This window comes from Dromaius novaehollandiae, chromosome 2, assembly GCF_036370855.1.
Source record: "Dromaius novaehollandiae isolate bDroNov1 chromosome 2, bDroNov1.hap1, whole genome shotgun sequence".
NCBI lineage: Eukaryota > Metazoa > Chordata > Aves > Casuariiformes > Dromaiidae > Dromaius > Dromaius novaehollandiae.
The window spans coordinates 35,996,171-36,016,354 of NC_088099.1; the positions used below are offsets into that span (position 1 = coordinate 35,996,171).

Consider the following 20,184-nt stretch of genomic DNA (forward strand, 5'->3'; position numbering starts at 1 on the left):
TGGTAATACTCTTGAGGAAGGACCAGTTCAGTGTCTCTCAGTAAGGAATTTCCCTCGCGATGCAATCTCACAAAAAGCATATGCGTGGTAAACCAGAAGGGAGGAATACAGATACGTTAGGAGCATGGCTTTATTCTGGGAAACTGGAGAGGGTCATCATGGTGTACTGTTCTCCTTTCTTTGCTTACCTGTGCATCCAGTGTGTTAAGTCTGGTGTCTCCAATCCTTTGCCTCATTTCTGCTCGTCTGCCTGACGTTTTCTTGTCTTGTTATTACTCTTCTGCTTCTTTGCTTGAACTGTGCTAGACAAGGGACTCGGCCATAATTTGCAAGCTGTCTCGTGATTTGTGTGAGGCTGAGTGGAGTGGGGGACTGAACACTCTGGTATTCTGCAGGCTGGGGAGGATGCAAGAACTAAGTGAGCGTATGCCAGCAAGTGAACTGAGCTGAGCATGAAGTGGTTATTATCTTGAAAATGGGAAGGTCAGGATTGCAGGAGTGAGGGTTTAAGAAAATAAATGTGTGTCATTACTCCACAGCAAATGTGAAGTCCTGCAATTATTTGTAAAAGCCTTGTAGCATCCCTGTAAGGCAGCTAAGCATTGCCCACTGAAGGAAGAGCCAAGGCGAAAGCAGTTACTGAAATCAAGAGAGAAAACCTGTCAGTGTAGTGCAGATACCTTGTTTCCCAGCTGGTGAACTCGCCAATAGGAGCACTGTCTTCCATGATTTTGTGAGAGGAACTTTAGAAGTTCCTTTTTTAGAAGGAACTTAGAAGTTATGATTCGTATTCTAAAAAAGAAATTAATAATTCATGACAAAGCTTACAAAATGAGGTCACTACTCTGAGGTCGCTAGTCACATTTGTATGTGTTAATGAAAGCTAGCTTGTTCTAACTGCTCTCAAAAACAAGCTGACAGTAGTGTAATCTGCTTATACAGCACCTTTTCTTTGGATGCCATTGTAACGTAAATATTAAAATTACCTTGTTTATATTTCAGTTTGATAGTTTATTGCACTTGTATTAGTATTTGAATGTTCACTCTAATACTGTATCCTTAGCAGCTGACTTCGATTTTATATATATTTAAAAGAATTATTTAGGAAGCCTTTTCAAATGGTGCCTGTAAGTAGTAGTTGACACAATGCATTCCATGATATTGATACAGTTGAAATAAACTGTTTAGCCAATGTATACTTAGTTGATAAACATCCCTTAAATTACTTAGTCTGATAATCTATTCAAGCTTCCATTAGCCATGTGTTCTGTTACTTTTCAGTGTAATATTCGTTATTATTTCTTGGAGATAAATTGTTATGGAGTTACATGAATGGAGGGGAAGATGCAGCAGAAAATTAGCTTCACTTCTTTAAAAAAAATCAGATAGAAGGCAAGCTTTTTCTTCTCTTCTTTGTGCCCTTTTCCTGTTGAAAAGGAATCCTGGGGCCTTAACAATTATTAACAAGAAAATAAACAGTCAACTACATGATATTCTTTTTTGCTTCTTGTTCTTCTTTGCTAATTTTGGACTCGTATTTCATCTGTTTTGAACACAAGTTCTTTTGCAAAGTGAGACAGCCAACCGAAACTGCAGAAAATATTTTAATGAAACTTAGGTTCAGAGATGATGAGTTGAAAACTTTGCAGCTCTCAGATAAAGCTGTAAAAATTCCTGCCTTTCGTTCAAGATACACTTGTTTTCATGGATCACAGAGGTGCTTGAAAAGGGAAATACTGGGTTTTTTTTCTCTTGCTTTTCTCTTAGAATTTGTTGCAGTTTTTCAATAACAACACTTTTAATGGCAAAAGATGGTACCTGTTTCAATAAAACTTTGAGAAAGAACGATCAGGTGTAGGTTACTTGCTCTGCTGGAATAAGTTTCTCTTCTGTTCCTCCAGACACTCCCCAGAGCTACTCTACTCCCACAGTACACCGTCAGGAACAGTAATGGGGAGGAGGAGGCAAAAGAGGCTGTGGCTGTGGCTTACAACTTTGGGCTCTCACCCAAGATGTACAAAACCTGCATTTGCCTTTTTGAACTCTCAGTTTGCAGAAGCAAGCTGTTGTCCTCCAAACTCCAGTGGGGGCCTTTGCTGTCATTCAGAAGACACATTTAAGAATTAATCAACTGTAGACTTTGCTGTTGTTATGCAGTTCATCATAGCTTCCATTTTTGAAGCTTTGCAAAATTAAAATTAGGTACAGACTAACAAATATACTGTCAGATCTGGGTTTCAGTTCCACTTCTATAGTGTGGATGAACACAAGAACGATTTTAGAGATTAGTGAGATCATAGAACGCACTTAGGATTAATTTGTAATCTAAGCAAAAAATGAGCTTGCAGACTGAATTAGTCTTCTCAGCATGTGTATTTGTAAAAGCCCATAGCCAAGTCTTCATTTTAATGGTTAATATTCTTCATTAGATTTTGCTGTTTCTCTCACTCAAGGAATTTCTTGTAAGTGCAGAATTAATGGGTTGATTTTTACATTCATAATGAAAAAGTTTGAGAATCTACTGCAGAAACAAAAATATTTGACCATTTTTCAATGTTTTTGAAAAGTAGAAAAAGAATTACTTTCTAATTTGCTGTACTAAAAAGTAAACATTCAGTGATCAAATTTTGCTTTAATACTAATAAAAGCAATAGGAGAATACACATGAGGACATAGAAAGCCGAGATAAATGTATATGGTACAGTAGCTATAAAGCGTCCCTTATATCAAAGCAATGTATGTTCTGAAAAAGAGGGCTGAAGTCAGTGTACATTACTTGGAAAGCATCAATGATGAAATATTTCTTACAGCACTCTTTAACTCAAATGTAGAAAATTTAGGAAATTGTAGAAATGTAGAAAATGTAGGAAGGTGAATAATGTCCTGTTGACATCTAGATTTCTAACTTAACAGCCAAGGAGTTTTTCTATTCAGACTTGAGGATGAAAAGTCTCTGAGCAGAAGTAAATTTGGCTGCTGCAAATGAAAGGAAGGAAGAGGACAGTAACTAATGTTGAAACATTTTTGAAAAGTGAGAAATCAAGATGTCCCCAAAGGAAGATTGTGAGATAAGATTGGACAGAATTTGGTGGTTCAGTGACAACTAGTTGTACATCATCAGTACGTCACAGGAAACTTTAAATATTCTCCATTTATACATTTCTGTTTTTTTTTAATACTTAGACTTCTGTATTAAATTAGAAATTTTATTTCCTAAGATTTATTTTCTACTGTTGCAGCACTTGAATCATAATTACTGTCGAAAAGATTGTGCTGTTGTGAAACTTGTTTTTTTCCTAGTGATATCTCATTTCTCTTCCTATGAAGAGGTGTTTTTTTACTCATGCGTGCTTTAGTCACATAAATATAATCATCCAAAGTTAAAGAAACATAGTTTTTGGAAGAAGGGGATGAAATATGTATGTTCTAAGATGCTATTTGAAGTTTTAGGCAAGTTGCAGAAGGTGAAAATCTTGTCTTCTGGTCAGCATTTACTTAGTTCATTCATGTGAAAAGTTGTATGGATTCAGTCCTATCCCAAACGGGCAGGTGTCTCCACAGCAAATGACTTGAGTATTGGCATCGTCTTCAGAGATCATTACCAGAACAGGCACGAGGGTGGACCAGATTTCTCAAGTGTGCTGAGGAAATATTTGAAAGAACAGCACAGGAAAGTGTTCATTGCAGCTGTTGGAAAAGCAGAGGTTTGTGTTTTCCAGCACTTTCACCCCAGTTTAGGAAAGAATGCAAAACTCTCTGGGATATGAAATACAGCTTTTCATAGCTTCTTGTAAGGTCCCCAAGGTCTCCTTCTGCAGCCATCCGTCTGCAGAGTCCTGCACATTGCAGACTCTGTCTAACTAAGGGTTGCAGACACTGCTGCTTAATGACCTCTGAAATGGAATTTTTTTCCTTTCATAATGCCATACTGTACATTTATTATGTATAAGAATTAGCGGGCTATCACTGAAACAAGAAATTTGATTCACTTGCTAATATTTATTGCTATCTTAGTTCCATATCCAACACGATATTGAAGCAGATGTGTTCTGCTAGAGGTGTTCCATTACAGTCTACGAAAATACTCTTGGTATCTTAAATTAGGCACATTTTTACACATCATATTGGACTGATAACCTTGTATTGTGAAGGGATGTAGCTGAACAGGCAGAAGAAAGAAGTTGCTGTGTATATGAAAGAATAGTCCTTGTTTTACTTAGTGATAGTAGCTGCAATTACAAAAAATAATAGCAGTTTTTGTTTGTTTGTTTGTGGTTTTTTTGGAAATAGAAGAACGTCCTGAGGATTTTTAACCTTAAATTTACAAAGTCAAGAAAACCCCCAACAAATCTAGTTTTCATTTATAGAAATTGTTAAAATAATGTAGTTTTTGCTTTTCTGCCAAAATAAGCAGAGAAGGTTGTTTTCTGTTGGATGAATCCCAAAATATTTAAAGTTTGGGAACACATGATATATCATCCATTTTTCTGGATATGTTCGTACTGAAGCTATGGGGCTTTTTAGCAAATGCTCTTTCTGCTTCCAGGTTCTGTTTGAATCAATGCTTGTTTACTATGGTAGTTTTTTAAGGTTTGATCTGTTGGTCAGTCCTATTTTCGTATCATTACTAATGACTTTGGTGTAAGGCGTAGGTATGCGCTGGCAGAACCTGCAGCTAATACCAGGTTGGGAGGCTGACATTGCTAATACTGAAAAGGATTCAAGCTCCACGATGTGGGAGGAATTGGATGAATTTTTTACAGAGTAGTAGAAATGAAAAGAAATAGAGCAAAGTTATGGGTATTGAGCAAAGACGTCTCATAGACTGGGAACTGCTTGATTGGGTGCTGTGGAAGGAAATAGATAAAAATAGGTGCTTTGGCTAATGGTAAGATGACAGTAAACTGTCAGTGTTCTACAGCTCTGACAAAAGGTAGTATGATTTTTAGGGGCACTAGACAAGTAACTTTCAGCAGAGACAGGGAAGCATTAATGCTATTTTAATGGGTATTGGTAAGATCTCATCTAGAGCATGTGCTCAGCTGTGTTCAAGCAGAGATATGAAAGCAGGAACAAGGCAAACGGGAGTCGCTGGGGTGGTTACGGGAGCTTCCGTCTTGCGTGCAGCACAGAGCGTATTTATCCCAGCAGAACATGGGGGGGACATGGTAACTCTTCATGAAATGACTTTACAAGTTAATATGAGAGGGGGATAAAAAACAAATCGTCCGGGGTGGCTGCAGAGCATGCGGGGTGGCCTGCAGGAGCCTCCCTTCGTCACTGGTGTTCTGCATCTCCCTCTCCTTCCCGAAGCGTTAGCTGCTCTTTTGTAGGCAGAGACAGGTTGTTCAGCGGGTTGTAATAAAACCCCCTCCGTTCCCTAGCTGGTGGGTCTCTATCTTCTTATACTAACTGTTGGTTGGAATAATTCCCCCTTGCCGCAGTCTGACAAGCGTCGTTGAGGGGAAGGAGAGGATTTGGCTTCCTCTGTAGCGTGGGACACTGCTCGCTTCCTAGATCACCGGAGTATTTTCACCCAGCACTTCTTCCATTTCTTCATGCTGGCAGTTGCAATCCAATAAGCCATAATCTGGAGGGTATTGGGAAACATTTGGCATATGGCAGAAATAGTTGTTAGGAGTAATTATTTAAAATATTGTAGACTGGCTGCTTATTAAAGAGAACTGGATTTATTTAGTCCAGTTCTGTGAGCATATGCCTCTTTCTCTGCTCTAAAGATGGCTTCTGCAAAGTGCCCTTGCTTCCTCTGGCTTCCCTGGAAAAGTGGGATGGAAGGAAGTAAGGTACTTTGCTAAATGTGTCTTTACAAAACTACTTTCTCCACTGAATTACAAATCTAAATATTAATTTGAATGTTATAAAGGTAAAAAGATAGTACGATATGCTCTCATAGTAACTGCATATTAAAAAAATTGTTATTAAGTTGTCAACCCGTATATTAGCAACGTTATTTTGCATTTTCTGATGCTTTTTATAATGGAATATGTCTTCCAGAGTATATTATTGCACACATTTGAAAAGATGCAAAATTCGTGCATTAAACTGTCACTTTTCCGGTAAAATAATGCCCTGTCTGAGGGTTGATGCGAGTGGTAAATATTTCAATCAGTATCTTGGCATCTATTCAAAATCTACCATCTCATATAGTTTGTATGTAGTTTGTATTTAAAAACTAAAAATCACCTTAATATGATATTATAGTGCATGAAAACGGATATTAATAAAGCAAAAGTGAAAACAAAAAAATGAAATGAATTTTTTTTTCCTCCCCCCTCTTTCGTCTGCCTCTTTTTATCAGGAGCTGCTGAAATGGGTTGTGGATTGAACAAGCTAGAAAAGCAGGATGAAAAACGACCTGGTAATATCTATTCAACTTTGAAGAGGCCCCAGGTAGAAACCAAGATAGACGTTTGCTATGAGTATCGATTCCTGGACTTCACGACACTAAATGATAGTAAGTACACGGTATTTTTCTATGGATTATTTTCTCCCTAAACTAACAATTAAATGCTTCATAATGGCTTTAAATAGAATAGCATGTGTAATAGTTAAGTTTTTAAAATGTTCTAGTTTTTTAAGTAAATGTCTTCTGGTCAATCATAATACTTGCATGCAAAGCTCTTATTCAGAATTTTCTGTAAATTTTTAACTTAATATCTATTTATAGCTGCTCAGGTTGTAGTTTCTTTTTATTCATGATTGGTTTTTTGCTCTAAGGATGTGTGTTGGTTTGTCTTTATTTACATTTTATCCAGGTTTCATATGGTAAAGTGATTCAGGTCTGGCAGGTTATATACTTTACTGCTCTTTTTTTCTTCTTCCCTTTTTACTCCCTGTGCCCCCTCAGGACTGTTTTGAGAGGATAAAGACAATGTTTTCAGTTTTGCTAATCTACCTTAAGTGATTCTTATGTGGTTACAAATACTTATAGGTGCATCCATGTGGGTGGAAGCAGGAAAATGTGAGATGCTGAAGACTTAAAATGTCAAAGGGGGAAAAGTCCAGTCTCATGCATTTTTTTTCTGTTTTTTTTGATACCTGAAATGGTTTGTTTTAATTCATATGACTATCCCTAGATACTCCATTTCTTTCCTCCCTGATTGACGTCGAGCAGCTCTGCCAGTATTGCTCACACCATCGCCTGTGCCCTCCTTCACTTCAAGATTAGCCTGTTCTACAGGCAACTACTCCTCACACCATTTGGAAATCTGTAGCTTGGGCAGAAGGCTGGGACCTGCTTCTTGCTATATATAAAACAACACAGTACCAAAAGCTGCTATAGCTAGTTGGCAGGATGCCAGGTGTAGCTCTGTGCTTCTGCCCTGCAGTGTGCTGCTGCTTCTCTGCTTTTGCAGGCTGGGTCAAAGGAGGAGCTGGAGCAGTAGGTCCCTCTGTGTGTAAGGCTAAGAGGTGATAGTAGCTTGTTTGCTATGAGGCCCCTCACTGTGCAGTTGTGTGTGTTCAGCCCAGAGTCATAGGACTTTGTTGTTCTTTAAAGTTTGCTGCAAGTGGGCTTGCATTTGGAAAAAGTTTGGAATAGGTGGTTGAACCTACTGGTAATGTGGGAGCTGAGAAATGTTACCTTTGCAGACTTCTTTTTGTGCCTCTCTTCCTTACCCTTGGATCGTTCCATTTGGTGCCGTACTGACTGGGATGCATTGCAGTTACTGAAAGTACCAAACAGTCGGAGAAGAATTATTTTGTTTTTCCTGTTTATGTATTGCAGTTGTTTCTACATTTATTTATTTTGCTTTCAAACTGAGATATTTGAGTTCTGAGAAATTTCGTTTGTGTAGTTTTATAGATTGACAACTTTTACTGCGATGTATGGCACATTTTACTGCAATGTATGGCACATTGTGGAATTAGTGTATATAAGACTTCATATAGTGAATATGAATTAATATATGTATAGACTTTTCTGTCATGGCTCATCACAGTTCTATCTGAATGCCTCTTTACTAGAAGCTTTACTATGTGTATTCTTCTAATACCTCAGGAAATATGTATCTCTGTCACTATATGGATGGGGAACCAGTACACACACTAGCAATGTGGCTTGCCTCAGGCACAGAGCATGTCTGGCACAGAGCAAGAAATAAAACCCAATACCTATTTAAATGGATCGGTTTGTTGTAAAGCGTCCTCCTAAGTTGTTCTTTCTAGTCCTGGGTTGTTCTGTCACAGTTTTAGAAGGTGTGGTTTTAAGATGACCATGAGGAGAGAGGTACTTTTATCGAATGCTTTGGCTTGCTGAAGAGTATAAGCTACTCAGCTCCCGCTGAGTTGTGGCTTCTGCTCTGGCACATTGCGCCCTGTCACTCTGCTCTCTGAAGATGCCAGTGGGTAGACAGGCGAGGATGGGATGGAGCTGCTGTTCCTGCTCTTTCTCCGTAGTATCACCCACGACTCCACGTGCTCTCAGCATGTGGCAGCGGAGCAGCTCCTGGTGTACAGCTCCCTCCCTCCCTATTGCCGTCGTTGGCTGTACGGAGCCTCGCGACCTGGTGCATAGCGGTTTGGTGTTTCAGGTTTTTCCTCAATGGCGAGAACTCTGCTAACAGCATCTCTGGTTCATTTATCTATTAGTTCAAAAGTAACCTCTACAGGATAACCGCAGTTAATGATGAGTGTCTGACAAATGCCTGTGAGTTCAGACATTCCTGCTGTGTATTCCCTTTTTAAAAATGAAATGCTCACAGCTGTGTAAGAAGAGCTTTATCTAGATTGTGAAGTCTGTCTTCTGTGAATCTGCTGTAGTCCTTTTTGTGCATGTATATCCTGACATCTTTTCCACACATTGTCTGCTTCAGTTTTTAATTTTTAGAATAAGCTATGCTAAATTATGAGTGGCTGCATAGTACTTTATTATATCCTTATTCTAGGCCTTACTTAGAACACTGCTGAGCCTGGGTCTGAAGACAGTTATTCATTTTCTCTGAGGCTTTTCTACAGTGTTTGCTGCTCTGATATCTGTATCTCTCACAAGCGTTTAATCTTATGGTGGGAAGGATGTGATTATCTCCATTTTGCAAATAGGGAGCTAATACACAGGCAGATTACTGACAGAAGTTTTTCAAGTACTTAGTGTTATTTCATGTATTCCACCAGCATCTCTCATTGATCACATTTGCAGTTTGGAACCTGTATTCGCAAGTCTGATGTCCAGAAAACCCGAGATCACTTCTGAAATGTTGTGTGTGTTTTAAACTGCAGTTTCACAGGCAGCTAAATGAACGTAACAGTTTGCTGCTGCTGTAAGTGGGGAGGTCTTGCTCCCCGCATCAACCATGCAGTGCTACCCTCTACCTTGTACCAGCTCTATGAAGTGGTTTGACTCATGAATCTGGCAGAAGACTATGCAGTCTTTTTGTTTGGTTATCCTCTGCCAGGTCAGCGTCTTCTGGAAGGGTCTGAAAAATGCTTGAGCTGGTGCAAGTGATGGGAGTGTGCATCCAGGAAAAGAAATGGGACCTCCATTAAATCAGCTCACAACATCTTATGAACCTGTTCCCTTAGCATCACTCTGTCCAAAGCAAGTATATAATTCAGTCCTTCTGGTCATTTCTCTCCTGTCTTAGCCAGTAAGTTACTTTTCCTTGCTGTCCTTGGTGAGTGTTTACCTTCTGACTTACATAGCTGAAGGAACCTACAGGAAATATGTTCCTCTATTAAAAATTTTTATTCATTCCCAAACTCAAGCCTTGCTGTGCATTGATTGAGGCAGATGTCCAATAGAAAATACAGTGTTTGATCACTTATTTAAGTACTGTATAAATAATGCATGCGTGCAAAAGACTGAATTAAGGTTGCAAGTGTAACCTTCATTCTGACATTTCCCAGTGTTACAGGCTTGACATACTTGAATGTAGAGTGTTTGCAGAAAGATTTCCTAAGCTTTTAAGGAAAGCAGTCTGTGAAGAACTTCTCCATTTCCATTGTGTGCTGTGAATACTGATATCTGTATTGTTCTTCAGAATTAAAACCCTTAAGTCTGCCAAGCTGACCTTTACTGCGTGAGCAAGTGGGTAATTGATAGTAACAAAGGGTTATCATCTATTGTGGATTAGCACTTGAGCAATAAAGAACACTTTGCTAAGGCATTTCAAAGCCTTAGGTGGGTGCCTTATTTTTCTGTTCTTGGCCCTATAATGTCTGTTTATAGGCCTTTTTTTCTTGTTTCTGCTAAGGGGACCTCCTCCAAGAAATCACAGTCTGTCTTGGATATTGTCCCTTGACAGTATCATGCTCTGCTCTGCTCTTTAGGCTTCTGCACTGTCCAAAGCTTATGGGCTGCTGCTTTCCCTCAGGTGAAATCATGCCAGACTACACTTGAACTAAATCGATGAAATCAGCACAATTTTTACTTGGCAAGAAGGCATTAATCCATTTCTGACATGGACGGCTCATTGATGGGTCAACAAAATGCTTGAGGTAGTGTTGTCCGAAAAGCGGATTCGTTGCCCGGTGTGCAATGAGCCAATAATTACACACTCAGGAGAGACATTTGTTTATTTATTTCAGAGTTGCACAAGCCTGGGTGCTTGGTGATTTTCCACAAATCAAGCACACCCCCCCCCAACTTTTCAGGTAGCATTTATACAATCAAATTTGCCATATTTGTGACTTCCTTCCTCTTTTACACTGATTGGTTAATGATTTCTTCACATTTCCCTGGGTCCCACCCCTGCTTCTCAAGGTCCTGATCAATTAATTAACACTGCCCCAGCTGGGTCAGTAGGTGTTATCTTCCAAGGCCCTGAGGAAGAAGACATAATCCAGACCCCTTAATCATCACTGTTTTAACAGTGAGAGGAAGCTTTTTACTTCCCAAGGTCTTGGCGCCCAAACAGGCCTTATTTCTCAGCCTTGGCATCCTCCCTTTCGGAGAGTGGGGCACAGGAATGCAGACTGCTTGTACCTCCCTTATCTTTCCAGCCTGCACCAGCTCTGAGACCTTTTCTTAACGAACTGGGAGCGTGGCCTAAGGCTTCAGCAAATTTAGCTACTTATGCTAAGCAAGTGTGCGGCTACTCGTGCTAAGCAAATTCTATCTAAGATAGAAGTTATCCAAATCTACCTACTTCAAACATTCTTTCTGAGCTTCTCAGGGTTGTCTTGTAACAGTAGGGCAGAGCAAGGGTAGGATCTTCCCCCTTTTGGCAGTAGTGAGCTGTTAGGTCGCCCTGACCATAGCATGTAGCTTCACTCCTGGGTCCCCATCCAGCTCCCCAGCTGCCCTTACCTCACTGTCACCTTATAAAGCTTATTCCTTTAGTCAGGCTCAGTTGTCCCTGTATAATCTAGTCCCCTGTCAGATTGCTCTCTGTTTTCAGCCAGTTTCTTCTGGTGGGTTTTACTTTGTTATTTTTTTAAAAGAGGAATGTATAAATACTCTGCATTCCTGCTGTGTTTTGATCTGATTCACCTATTTTGGAAAGCTTCCCTTGGAACGACAGATGGTAGGAAAAGTGAGCTCTGCCTCTTCTTTGTCTTTTATTTCTTTTCTTCCACCTCTTTTCAGTTATGATGACTGTCTGAGAGCAACAGGGAATCTGATATTTATTTATCACTCCCCTCCTTCCTAGCCTGGTGTGGAGTTTTTTACTGAGTTGATTGGAACCTTTTTGCTTCACTTTACATTCCTATTGTAATTCATTGCCCTGATGAGTTACGACAGGTTTTGGCCTTGAATAAAGTTGGCGTGAAACATATGCTAGCCATGTGATGAGAATGAAATGGGGGTATAAATTTTTTCTAAATGGGGAAAGGCTATATTTTGAACAAGCCGTTTGTGCTATAAAACCACTAAAATCCAGATGTTTTGAGTGACAAAATGAAAAATAACAATACTTCTCATGACCCAAAGAAGTTCTTAAGTCATAATATGAATACAAGGAGTATGTTTTTTATCCCTATTGTCAAGAATTTGCCTCTTTTTAGCGAAAAAGATCAAAATGACAAAAATTATTAGAAGAAGTGAAGTCATTAGCTACATTTCAACACTTCTCCTGTATGTTTTGCGTAAGTGTTGTCATCTAAGGACTGCATTACAAGCCCAAAATCCTTCCAGTGTCCCAAATCTGGTGCATGCATAGGTCCGTTCTGAATTGAGGCATTTGCTTGAGATACATACATACATATGTATTATTTTTGCAATTGACTTGTCTGTGTACTTATCTTTAAAGTTCTGATGACCTTATAGATACTATACAATCATCTTTTGTGCCCAGTTATACTGCTCAAAAAGCATTTGTTACAGCTTTATTACAATTGATATGGCTGGACATTTGTTTGACTTTATTGCTTTTTCCTAATAGAAACACAAATAATGTGTAAATGAATTTTTATAAAATGGCATATTTTTGTATTAAAATTGAAAGTTAAGCATTTCAATATGGAAATATTAAATTAGAATTAAATTTCAGTTATGTGTAGACTGGGGTTTAATTTATCATGAAAACTCTGTTGGAGAGGGAAAAGAAGGAATCTGTTTGTAACTTGCAAATGTCATGCACTGAGAAGCTTTCAAGTTGGGGATAGAGAAAGCGTTTTTCCATAGGATTTGTATGCACTCTTTTAAAAGGGAATTCTGTTTGCTACAGAAGGTAGTATTTGTTGTTGACTTCAGTGATTACCATCTCTTCCTACCAGTAATTTTTATATTACATTAAGTAGTTATTTGTGCCTGGCTTCTGCCTTCTGTTTCCTTTCACCATTCATTAAGAAAAAAAACCCACCCTCTCTCTGAGCAAGTGGCTGTATGTCTGGGGAAAAAAAAAGAACAAGGCCTACAACCCTGCATTTGCAGGTGTTCTTATTTGATTTAAGACTAGTAAAAGCAATTGTTTTCCCGTTGTTGAAGTTATTTAATTTCCTGCTTTCCTTTTGTAAGCAGAGGAACATAAATGAAATCAGCCTTCTACTTTTGTGCTTCCAATTGACCAGGTTTGTTACCACCATTTGGTCCTCAGGAGCAATGAAATGAAGTTAGCATGGGAAATGCTATTAGGTTATCAGAGCAGTGATAGCTTGAACCAGATTGGACATAGACTGTGTATAATACAGACTAAAAAATACTTTTTATAAACATTGCTTCAGAGGAGATTGTTACGTAACAGACTGAGAACAGTAAGATGATGAGTAGAAGAGGGCTATGGATTACTTGTGTGATATCTCTATGCTTTATGTCTTGTCTCAGAATAAATGCAGTATTGCTTTTAAGCTCAGATTCTGCTAAGGCTTCGCCAAAGTTTCAGCTTCATCCATGTGACTATCCTGTTCAACTCAGTTTGATGATATGCACATGAAAATATGCATGTGATAAAAAAGAATCAGCGTAAGGCATTTGCTGGATCTAAGCTTCAGTCCTCTGCATCAATGCGACCATGAAAAAATTAAATTTTCAGCTTCTTTAATGCTAGTATTTTGTTTCAAATGAATTGTAGCTTCTCCAAGCAGTCTGTGGTAATATGTAATTGTTCAGTACTTGCCACTCTAAGTCACGGCAAAATGAAATATTCAAATTATAGCAATTTATAAAACTTACTTGTGCATCTTGGGAAACTTGGAATTTGACATAAAAGGGGCATTCCATATGTTAGTAGTTTAATAAAAGCAGTAAATTACATCATAAATGTAATTGCTTTAAGGAATTGACAGAAATAGTTTAGACTTCTTTACCATGGTTGTTTTTTATTTAAGAATGCATAGCTTGAGTAAATTCTACAAGGTATATTCTAGCTTCTAAATAGAAGCTTTGCTTTCTGTGATGATTGTATATTGTATATGGATCTTTGTTATGGTAGATTCTGCACACATGTTATTGATGTACAGATACAGATGTGCATATACATACAGGAGAGAGAATGTATATGTGCTGTATATACACGTATATTTTGTATACAGATTTAGATTATTCAGATGGGTAATTCATAAGGATATGAACATCCGATCTGTTAGGTTTTGCATTATGGTTGCACTTAATTGTGCCACAACAGAAAATACTAAGATATCTATCTATGTCATACAATGACTGTAACAGAACTAGGAATAGGGCCTGTTCCCGCCTAGTGCTCTAGCTGCTAGATCGTGGCCTTAAAAGCACCCTCCTCACTGAATCTAAAGCAAGTTGGTCAGTATTATGACTTAAGTTTTCTATCCCATATCCTCCTCACTGAATCTAAAGCAAGTTGGTCAGTATTATGACTTCAGTTTTCTATCCCATATCCTAACGGTTACATACCTGTGTAAAAGCTGTACCTTCTCATAATGTTCAAATACTTTGAAATTAAGAACAAAAATAATTACTCATGTTTCCTGTCTCTTCAAGGCCCAGCTGCACTGTGGCACAGCGATTTTGTATAAGAATAGTTGTATTTTGTAGGCTAGATGGAAGCTTAGGTACAATATGAATTAGAAATTTTAAATATGACAAAGAGCGCAAATATGATCTGTTTTGGAGCAGTATTTCCAAGTTGTGATCTGTGGACATGGACCTCTAAGGGGCTTGTAAAGTTCTGACTGTGGGAATCTGTCTGGCTCGTGGCAAATCGAAGGTAAAAAGAACCTGAACACATATGGCTGCATTACTTTAGAAAGTACTTAGGAGATCTAATTTCCAGTGGAAGTAAACATTTCTTTTAGCTGCTTATATGGAATCTCACCCCAAATACATCTAGCAATGTAATAGCTGCTTTTTCTGCACAGACTCCTCATAAGTCATTGGGCAATGGGTGTGGGCAAATGAAAAATGGATGAGGGAGGGAAGGAACATCTGCAAGATTATGCCTATACATGTACGTTTGATGCTGTGAAGAAATATGGGTGCTGAAAGTCATGTTTGTGTTAACTTTTCATTAACTTTCCATTCTTAGACTGAAGAGTGGGTAGCTGTAAGAGTCATTTTTGCCATTTAATTGTTGATTGTATCTACTGTGATGGCTGACACTTCTTTTTAGTGTAGTTATTGAATTCTTACAACAGATGCGTGCCGTATATCTCACATAAATGAATGTTACTTGCAATTCCCTCTCAACATCATGCAAAAGTAGTTAAAATCTCTCTAAAAAGAGTTCTGAGCTTCTAAGAAACTTTTCAATCCTATCAGCAGCTCAGGAATCACACATGATCTCTGTGAGTGCCCTTGTCTTTTCTTTTGCCTCTGACTTTGCACATTTTTTGAATCTTCATGTGGTTTTCATCCTCCTGATGCCGTTCAAAAGCCAAGGAGCAAGATTTGGCAGTCTGCAAGGCTGGTAGACAGGCATTTCTGATGGAATGATGAAATTCTTCAAGCCAGAGAGGTCCAATCCTGTTTTTCATGAAACAAGACCTCCCCTGTGTTTAATTGAAACAAGATCAGATCACATGCTTGTAACTTTAAATAATAAATGCCTGATGGCTTTATTATGGAAAAGAAGTGGTTGGGAAGAATCACTGTGGTAATTTGTTTAATCTTTTTATGACTTGTTACTACAAATTCCTTGACATCAGCCAGATAAAAGATGTTACATGAGATGTTTTAATTTTAATGAAGGAGTTCTTAATCATTTACTTTGTAAATAGGAGTTGTTATTTGGCTAAAATCTCATACGAATGTAGCCATATGAATGTGAGGTTTAAAACTGGTTAATCCTAAGTGGAGATACCCCCTTTGAGAGAAAGCAGAAATTGCTGATGTTTGCTGCTCTTGACTGTGAGAAGTCACTTTTTCTTTTTATTGTACTGAGAAGAACCCTCCAGGCAAATGTAACTTGGTTGTATGGGATTTTTCTGTTTGCATTTATTTTTCTGGTCTTCCTAGATGAAGAATAAAGAATCTCCATTGTGATGGAAACAATGTGGATGTTTAGCTATTTTACACAACGTAACCTGTAACTGTCTTGCTGGGTCAGACCCAAGGGCCCAGTGGTGTCTAGTATTGATTTTGGGCTCTGCGCGTCTTAAGCAAGTGCAAGAGGAGCAGACTGATAGGTTGGAGCAGTTGTTTCTGAGGAGTCTACACTTAAACTAAATGCTTTTTGAGGGTTTTACTTTGGACTAGAGTTAGTGTGCTCCTGTAAATGAACATCCTACTACATGTGGCTCAAAACAGACTGAAGGAAAGGTATCTGACAACCCTTTGCTTTCTGGCCTGCAAGCCCTTCTTCTGTGGACCACTCTAGGAGGTGCCATTTTGCCCTAATATCTGTCTCATGCAGATGACAACATTGCCTCTGCCACCAGCACCTATATGAAGACTTCACATGTGAAAGCAAGCTTAAATTCTGTTCCTGCCCCTGTTCCTGGTTTGTTTCTGTTCCTGCTTGTTCACACATCTCACAGTTGAGCCTACTGCCTAACTCTTCTGACTTTGTTTTGTCGCTGGCCGAGCAAAGGTGGAGCTGGGGAGGGAATGGTGGCCTTCCTCCTGCAGCTGTGGCAGCTGCTGTGTGAGCACATGCCAGATGAACTGACTCCCTCTCTCCTGCATAACCTTTTGTCTCAGGAGGAAGACATGGCCTATGCTTGACTTTCTTGAGTTTTCTCTGCTGTGACTGCTTTGCCCTTGGTCCACTGGGAGCTGTGTGTTTGGGAGATGAGGTTGGACTGATGGGGCTGGTGCTTGGTCCTTTGCACCAAGGACAGTGTGGTGGGTTAGGACTTGTAGATGTGGAGGAACACAATTCAGTTACAAGCAGCTGCCATGTGCCATTACTGGATTAAATTTTGGGAGCCCAAACCTACTCTCAAGAGCCGTTGCCCAGTGTGGAGCCTCATGAGTACAATGCCTGTTGGTCTGTGGCTAAGCATTTTGGCAGGGCCAAAGCTGCTGTTGTCATGATCAAGGTCTCCAAGGCCATCCTCCAAGCACTGTTCCAAACAGTGTGTTTGCAGAGAGGCACAGCAGAGGTGAGTGTACAGAAAGGGGGCAAAGTGCCAAGGGAAACTGTGGTTCATTCCTTTTGCAATATGATACGTGTCATGCAGTGAATAAAAATCAATAGACTGTCAATACCTGTATGATCTGTTTAGCACCTTCTCGTTCTTCCCTCCTGGTGGCATTTGACCCCATATCCCTTTTAAGTCAGCGTAGTTATTTTGCGTCTTCCTTGACCCTCTATGCCTTTTTTGACCTTTTCTTCCTATTGGGAGGTACCTTTGACTGCTGTCTCAATAGCCCTCAGGAAATCTTACAGACTTGGGACTGAGTTATTTACTAAGGAAAAGTGTAGCTGAAAAGTGGCAGCAACACGCCATAAAGGAGAAGGGAGGGGTTAGGATGGATCTGCTTGTGCTCTGTTCTCCTGAGAATGGAGCAGGGCGGGGGAATGGGCAAAGGGAAGAGTGATAAAGCCTGTCCTTCTGCTTCGCTGGCTTGGGGGAGAGAGACTTTTAGGTGAGGGAGGAAACACAGGCTGATCTGCAGTACGCAACTACCCACTATTCTCAATAAGCAAACATTCACCTCTCCCCGTGAAGCATCTGTCCCCTCCCCACTTTCCTTTTAGCTTGCAGAAAAAACGGCCTATCTGTCCTGTTCTAGGCTTTTGGCTGAAGCACCCCATTCAGAGGGGGACCATGCCCTGCCAGCTACCTGATGGGCTGTCAGCACTCAGCAGCTCAGGTACCTGCCCCAGAGGGTCTTCACAGCCAGAATCCTTCAATCCTAGAAACTACCTCCTCCCTCTTTACCACAGGACACACAGCAGCCAAGATACCTGTCGGCCTCATGAGGAGCCATAAACATCTCTAGCCCAAGCTCCCCGCTACAGCAACCTTGCTGCACCCCAGAGCGTGGGAGCTTGGGAGGCATGTAGCTTTAGGCTTTTCCTCTCAGAGTTTAGTGGAAGGCATACCTGCAGCTAAACAGCAATGGATCAGCAAAGGAGTTCAAGCAGCACCTCCACCAGCTTTATTCTCAGAAAAGGTAAACGTGTCCCAAAAGTTTCAGGGAAGTGAAGAGTAAGTGAGGGAGAAGTGGGATCTGGAACTTTTGGGACAGAGACAAAGATAGGAAAAAAGGTGATGGGGTGCAAATACCACCCACAACAGAAACATTCTCCTGTGAGCTAACGCTCTCAGGGGCTTAACTGTAGTGAAAACTGGTCAGTGCAGCCTGAGTTGAGCATCTAGCACTGTACCCCAGTTATGGGGAGGACATGAGAAGCATTTGTGACAGAGCCCCCCTTGCTGTACTCCTCCTCCACCTCCTCCTCCTCCTCCTCCCCCTCCTCCCTGCTCCTCCTCCTCTGTGGGACACATGACTGCACCTGATCCCCTGTCTTCAGGCTGCATGCAGAAATGGGAAATAAAAGCAAATCTGTATCTGACATCCTTTCTGTGAACCCCACCCCCCACATATACGAAATGAGTACTCTGTGCTGTGGGCTCTCTGCAGAGGGACGCACACAGCCAGGAACAGTCCCAGAAGTGGGATTGTGCTGCTGCTGCTGCCGTTAGATGGTGGGTGGACAGGTGACTTTTCATGAGTGCCAACATGTGCAGAAGGAAGGGAAGGGCATTGCTCCGACCACCTCAGCTACCTATCGCCATGTGTTCTAGGGAAGTGGAAGCCGCCCTGGCCTGGACCCATGTTGCTGAAGGTCTTGGACCTGGAGATCCCAGCATTGTGCGCGGGGCCATTGCTGTGACATCAGCCAACACCCCCTGTGTTTGGACAGGGGAAGGGCCTCACCGTTGTATCTCTCTGTGCTTGGAAGCCTAAGAGGGCTGGCTCGGTGTGACACGTGATATGCTCTGCTTACTTGGTTTTCAGGACAGAGGTGGGCAGTCATGCATGGTGGGAAACAGGTGGGTGTTTCCTGGCATAGCTAGTTGCTATGTAGGTTTCTCCCACAGCTGATGGCCCCAAGAAATTGCTTGTAAAGGTACAATTTTTGTGGTCAGACTGGTGATATGCGTTGCTTTTCTGCAAACCTGACATTTCATGCTCTTGTTCCACCACATGCTTCACTACCACCACCTTCCCTCCACCTTAACACTAACTCTATTTAGAAAACCAGTACACTCAATTAGGTTGTAATCATGGTCTCTGGCAGCGAGGATGTGCAATAGAAAAGAGGGGGCAGGACAGCAGACAAAGGTTGTTTTAGTGATGTGGTGGCAGTATGGCCCAAACATCTGTCTGAACCCTTTGCACATACTGGAGGTTGGAGCACACTGGTGTGTGTTGGTTCCATCTGAGAAGAACTAGTGTATGTGCACCAAGATCACTCCAGAGATTAAGACAGCATAAGGTTAGTGGAGATGATCAGGGGATCAAAAGCTTCCAAAGTGTTCCTCTGCTTTGATCTGAAGTGCTAATGTAGATACATCATGAGGTGCCCATGGAAGAGTAGAAGAGCAGGGCACACACAGCGTAATACTATTTCTGTGTTTCTTAAATTGCAGCTAAGGGTTGCTTTGAGCCAGAGCCAGTTTCTGGGTAAGGTCGTTAAGATCAACGAAGAAAAAGCATGTCTTTAGGAAGACAGGCTGCTTGTGTCTCAGTATTCACATCTGACCTTTGTTCTATGCAAAGCCATGTAATTAAATAACCTTAACTATGAAATATGTATATCCACACCATATAGGCCTGCACACTGCACAGAATCATGCTGACAGAGTTACACAATTATCAGTACTCAGTATTATACTTAGTGATTCCATAGTCATGTCATGAGATGTTGCCTTTTTACTGTGTTAATATAAATGAAACATTATAAGGAGTATGGCTGTCATTCTGACAGAACTCCTATTGAGCTCTGCCTGAATAAGACCTATAGTATTGTGCACGGGCAGTCACGTGGTGTTGTGCTGGGGAAGTCGGCTCCCATTTCTCTGTGTGTCTGTGTGTGCGCATATATATATATATATTTATATATACAAATATGTATATATTCATGTTTTTTTTTAAATCAGAAAACGCCGTGAAAAGTGGACCTTCAGTGTGTCATACTTGTTTCATTACTGAACAGTGAAAGGTTACCTTAAACCTTAAAATGCTGTCATTTCTAGGAAAAATCAGCATTAAATTTAAGTGGTGTCTGAAGAATAACCTGAAAACGTTTGGTTAGTTTAAAGTTTGCTATCCTCTCCTATTGTGCAGGATTTCTCCTTTTCATTGCACAGTTCTGCAAATAGATAAAATTGTTGCTTTAGCAACAAGAATAATTATGA

General features: G+C 40.3%; 1 protein-coding gene across 4 annotated transcripts in view; it reads left to right on the forward strand.

Moving 5' to 3' along the window:
- Nucleotides 1-20,184, forward strand: part of RFTN1 (raftlin, lipid raft linker 1) — a 101,306-nt gene that overhangs the window by 7,132 nt on the left and 73,990 nt on the right. For all 4 annotated transcript variants that reach the window (XM_026103766.2, XM_064506235.1, XM_026103765.2 and 1 more), the window contains exon 2: nucleotides 6,320-6,475. In XM_026103766.2, the coding sequence (XP_025959551.2) occupies nucleotides 6,331-6,475 (145 nt within the window). In that variant the 5' untranslated portion in view covers nucleotides 6,320-6,330. The remainder of the gene's footprint in view (nucleotides 1-6,319; nucleotides 6,476-20,184) is intronic.